This window comes from Thalassophryne amazonica, chromosome 4 (genome assembly GCF_902500255.1).
Source record: "Thalassophryne amazonica chromosome 4, fThaAma1.1, whole genome shotgun sequence".
In the NCBI taxonomy this organism is placed as follows: Eukaryota; Metazoa; Chordata; class Actinopteri; order Batrachoidiformes; family Batrachoididae; genus Thalassophryne; species Thalassophryne amazonica.
The window spans coordinates 51087308-51093307 of record NC_047106.1 but is presented as its reverse complement, the minus strand read 5'-3'; the positions used below and the strand labels follow the sequence as shown (position 1 = coordinate 51093307).

At 39.1% G+C, this 6000-nt stretch overlaps 1 protein-coding gene across 1 annotated transcript in view; it reads right to left on the bottom strand.

Moving 5' to 3' along the window:
* coq8b (coenzyme Q8B) overlaps positions 1-6000 on the bottom strand; it is a 54335-nt gene that overhangs the window by 10132 nt on the left and 38203 nt on the right. Inside the window, exon 11 of the mRNA XM_034167876.1 lies at positions 1063-1156. Coding sequence (XP_034023767.1) covers positions 1063-1156 — 94 coding nt within the window. The remainder of the gene's footprint in view (positions 1-1062; positions 1157-6000) is intronic.

The window sequence follows — 6000 nt, the reverse complement described above, 5'->3', positions numbered from 1 at the left end:
TCTATGTAAAAACCAACACGTTAATGTGAGGTGGGTGTTGGTGTTTACATATAAATGTGCTTTTGTAAAATCTGACTTTTTTTTATTTGTAAAAAGGCATTTGCAAAAGCCAAAAGTCAAGTTGTGATTAGACAACCATCTGTTATAACCGGGGTCAAAATAAATAGAACACTGCCATCGCTGCCCAGATGCTCAGTACATAGGGCGAATACTGCCATGAACACTACTGGCCAGGAGATGGCAGTAGAGACCCTGAAAAGTTGCTAAAACAAATATTCCAAATAAATAATCTGTCCGTGTCTGCTACGTTTAAGATGAGTAGAATTTGATAAACGCAAACCGAATTTCAGACATCTTATATATATTACTCTGGAACAAACAGGACAGACAGTGTTTGACATAAGCAAGACGTTAAAGAGCGTACAGGAAGTGATTGCAGCTCACAATGATTCCAATTGAAAATAATGGAGAAGCAACCTGAGCTTCTTCTTACATTTTTACATAAAGCAAACACAATAACAGCGTCTATAAACCCAGAGAATATATTCACGAGAGTTTTAGGCACAATATACAAATGGTTTAATGCTGTTGCCCGTGTGGAGCCTGATCAGAGCCTCTCAAATGCATTTCTCCTGTCGTGAATGTACTGAGATTACTCATAATGCACTGGACACAGCATGTTCGCACTAAAACCTTCAAAATTAGTGCATTACTTTAAAACTAAAACATATATCTGATATTTTCACTTTATAAAACTTCAGAAGTGACATTAATTTAAATAACTTGTCCAAAATTAGTTTGGTTAAAATTTTAACCATAAGTTAAAACTGTATCCCTCTGGACGACTTAGGTGATACTGCCAGCGAACTAGTATTGGGTCGAAAGAATTTTGTTTTGTTTTTTTCTGTGAGCAGTTCTCCATCTGCAGAGGATGCAGCAGTTTCTCCTGGGACTAGCTCTCCTCTGTTTGCAGAGGACAGAACTAAGAAACTTAAAATGTGTGCCTTTGGATGCCACAATCTAGTCTCAGTTAATTTAAAATCCACATCCACATAGACGCACCTGAATTTCTTGGCACACTCTGCTTCCCTCTTATAGTCACACTCCCACACCAGCTCCCTCTGAAGAACCTCTAATGAACTGTCGACAAACAGACCTAAGAGAAAATAAATGTGCAAAATTCAGCAGAGAAAACTAAAGCAAGAACAAGAATACAGTGGCACAAATTCTACAAAAATCACACTGTAACCAAACAGGTAAGATGATGGACATAAGACTATATTCACAACAGTGGAATAATTGCAGTTAAAACTGAGTGAATGGCATTAAGAACCATAACACAATGTAACTTATGAGTTCATTAGAGCAACAAGAGAGGTGCAATACTTAGAAACACACTATAACTGGAATTACTTTTAAGCAATAACGACAACTTTCTGTGACTTTCACACAGATAAGTGACTGTGCTAGAGCCAAAGGTTTTCTTGTGACAGGTGCTGGGAATCTTGGATTCCAACAATCCATCACCCAAATATATCTAATTTATAATAAAATGCAAATTATTATAATCAGCAAAAGATAACTGTTGTTACAACTGTTATTAAAACAGATATTTTTTGCCCAAACAAGATGAAATTGTTTGTACTCTAATAGAGTGGAAGAACAGTTTGATGAAATGGCTACAATGGACTCAAATTAACTGATCAAGCTCCCCCCACCCTACCAGTTTCTTGTATGTACTATACATATATACATATAAGTAACGTTTTAGTGATGAACATCTGAATTAACATATTGGTCAACCTTTGGAAATGTACCAAATGAAATTTGGTGCAATTCATAAAGATATTGCTCAGTCCTGTTTCTTGCTCATAAAAAGCATATTTTCCCATGTTGGCAAAGTGAGCCTATAAAACAGAGTCTGTCACATGTATTAGAATATGGTATTGTTACTAATACATAAAACCGCATATCTGCACTGGACTGTTGCTGTTCTCTCTACACTTATCCAAACATTAGACTTCAGCAAGTTGTGCTTCTATAAAACAACCGATAATCAATCAATCAATCAATCAACTTTTTTCTTATATAGCGCCAAATCACAACAAACAGTTGCCCCAAGGTGCTCTATATTGTAAGGCAAGGCCATACAATAATTATGAAAAACCCCAACGGTCAAAACGACCCCCTATGAGCAAGCACTTGGCTACAGTGGGAAGGAAAAACTCCCTTTTAACAGGAAGAAACCTCCAGCAGAACCAGGCTCAGGGAGGGGCAGTCTTCTGCTGAGACTGGTTGGGGCTGAGGGAAAGAACCAGGAAAAAGACATGCTGTGAAGGGGGGCAGAGATCGATCACTAATGATTAAATGCAGAGTGATGCATACGGAGCAAAAAGAGAAAGAAACAGTGCATCATGGGAACCCCCCCACAGTCTACGTCTAAAGCAGCATAACCAAGGGATGGTCCAGGGTCACCTAATCCAGCCCTAACTATAAGCCTTAGCGAAAAGGAAAGTTTTAAGCCTAATCTTAAAAGTAGAGAGGGTATCTGTCTCCCTGATCTGAATTGGGAGCTGGTTCCACAGGAGAGGAGCCTGAAAGCTGAAGGCTCTGCCTCCCATTCTACTCTTACAAACCCTAGGAACTACAAGTAAGCCTGCAGTCTGAGAGCGAAGCGCTCTAATGGGGTAATATGGTACTACGAGGTCCCTAAGATAAGATGGGACCTGATTATTCAAAACCTTATAAGTAAGAAGAAGAATTTTAAATTCTATTCTAGAATTAACAGGAAGCCAATGAAGAGAGGCCAACACGGGTGAGATATGCTCTCTCCTGCTAGTCCCCGTCAGTACTCTAGCTGCAGCATTCTGAACCAACTGAAGGCTTTTTAGAGAACTTTTAGGACAACCTGATAATAATGAATTACAATAGTCCAGCCTAGAGGAAATAAATGCATGAATTAATTTTTCAGCATCACTCTGAGACAAGACCTTTCTGATTTTAGAGATATTGCGTAAATGCAAAAAGGCAGTCCTACATATTTGTTTAATATGCGCTTTGAATGACATATCCTGATCAAAAATGACTCCAAGATTTCTCACAGTATTACTAGAGATCAGGGAAATGCCATCCAGCGTAACGATCTGGTTAGACACCATGCTTCTAAGATTTGTGGGGCCAAGTACAATAACTTCAGTTTTATCTGAGTTTAAAAGCAGGAAATTAGAGGTCATCCATGTCTTTATGTCTGTAAGACAATCCTGCAGTTTAGCTAATTGGTGTGTATCCTCTGGCTTCATGGATAGATAAAGCTGGGTATCATCTGCGTAACAATGAAAATTTAAGCAATACCGTCTAATAATACTGCCTAAGGGAAGCATGTATAAAGTGAATAAAATTGGTCCTAGCACAGAACCTTGTGGAACTCCATAATTAACTTTAGTCTGTGAAGAAGATTCCCCATTTACATGAACAAACTGTAATCTATTAGACAAATATGATTCAAACCACCGCAGCGCAGTGCCCTTAATACCTATGACATGCTCTAATCTCTGTAATAAAATTTTATGGCCAACAGTATCAAAAGCAGCACTGAGGTCCAACAAAACAAGCACAGAGATAAGACCACTGTCCGAAGCCATAAGAAGATCATTTGTAACCTTCACTAATGCTGTTTCTGTACTATGATGAATTCTAAAACCTGACTGAAACTCTTCAAATAGACCATTCCTCTGCAGGTGATCAGTTAGCTGTTTTACAACTACCCTCTCAAGAATCTTTGAGAGAAAAGGAAGGTTGGAGATTGGCCTATAATTAGCTAAGATAGCTGGGTCAAGTGATGGCTTTTTAAGTAATGGTTTAATTACTGCCACCTTAAAGGCCTGTGGTACATAACCAACTAACAAAGATAGATTGATCATATTTAAGATTGAAGCATTGAATAATGGTAGGACTTCCTTGAGCAGCCTGGCAGGAATGGGGTCTAATAAACATGTTGATGGTTTGGATGAAGTAACTAATGAAAATAACTCAGACAGAACAATCGGAGAGAAAGAGTCTAACCAAATACCGGCATCACTGAAAGCAGCCAAAGATAACGATACATCTTTGGGATGGTTATGAGTAATTTTTTCTCTAATAGTCAAAATTTTGTTAGCAAAGAAAGTCATGAAGTCATTACTAGTTAAAGTTAATGGAATACTCAGCTCAATAGAGCTCTGACTCTTTGTCAGCCTGGCTACAGTGCTGAAAAGAAACCTGGGGTTGTTCTTATTTTCTTCAATTAGTGATGAGTAGAAAGATGTCCTAGCTTTACGGAGGGCTTTTATATAGAGCAACAAACTCTTTTTCCAGGCTAAGTGAAGATCTAAATTAGTGAGACGCCATTTCCTCTCCAACTTACGGGTTATCTGCTTTAAGCTACGAGTTTCTGAGTTATACCACGGAGTCAGACACTTCTGATTTAAAGCTCTCTTTTTCAGAGGAGCTACAGCATCCAAGGTTGTCTTCAATGAGGATGTAAAACTATTGACGAGATACTCTAACTCCCTTACAGAGTTTAGGTAGCTACTCTGCTCTGTGTTGGTATATGACATTAGAGAACATAAAGAAGGAATCATATCCTTAAACCTAGTTACAGCGCTTTCTGAAAGACTTCTAGTGTAATGAAACTTATTCCCCACTGCAGGGTAGTCCATCAGGGTAAATGTAAATGTTATTAAAAAATGATCAGACAGAAGGGAGTTTTCAGGGAATACTGTTAAGTCTTCTATTTCCATACCATAAGTCAGAACAAGATCTAAGATATGATTAAAGTGGTGGGTGGACTCATTTACTTTTTGAGCAAAGCCAATAGAGTCTAATAATAGATTAAATGCAGTGTTGAGGCTGTCATTCTCAGCATCTGTGTGGATGTTAAAATCGCCCACTATAATTATCTTATCTGAGCTAAGCACTAAGTCAGACAAAAGGTCTGAAAATTCACAGAGAAACTCACAGTAACGACCAGGTGGACGATAGATAATAACAAATAAAACTGGTTTTTGAGACTTCCAATTTGGATGGACAAGACTAAGAGACAAGCTTTCAAATGAATTAAAGCTCTGTCTGGGTTTTTGATTAATTAATAAGATGAAATGGAAGATTGCTGCTAATCCTCCGCCCCGGCCCGTGCTACGAGCATTCTGACAGTTAGTGTGACTCGGGGGTGTTGACTCATTTAAACTAACATATTCATCCTGCTGTAACCAGGTTTCTGTTAGGCAGAATAAATCAATACGTTGATCAATTATTATATCATTTACCAACAGGGACTTAGAAGAGAGAGACCTAATGTTTAATAGACCACATTTAACTGTTTTAGTCTGTGGTGCAATTGAAGGTGCTATATTATTTTTTCTTTTTGAATTTTTATGCTTAAATAGATTTTTGCTGGTTATTGGTGGTCTGGGAGCAGGCACCGTCTCCACGGGGACGGGGCAACGAGGAGACGGCAGGGGGAGAGAAGCTGCAGAGAGGTGTATAAGACCACAGCTCTGCCTCCTGGTCCCAACGCTGGACAGTCACAGTTTGGAGGATCCAAGAAAATTGGCCAGATTTCTAGAAATGAGAGCTGCTCCATCCAAAGTGGGATGGATGCCGTCTCTCCTAACAAGACCAGGTTTTCCCCAGAAGCTTTGCCAATTATCAGTGAAGCCCACCTCATTTTTTGGACACCACTCAGACAGCCAGCAATTCAAGGAGAACATGCGGCTAAACATGTCACTCCCGGTCTGATTGGGGAGGGGCCCAGAGAAAACAACAGAGTCCAACATTGTTTTTGCAAAGTTACACACCGATTTAATGTTAATTTTAGTGACCTCCGATTGGCGTAACCGAGTGTCATTACTGCCGACGTGAATTACAATCTTACCATATTTACGCTTAGCCTTAGCCAGCAATTTCAAATGTCCTTCGATGTCGCCTGCTCTGGCCCCCGGAAGACAATTGACAATGGTTGCT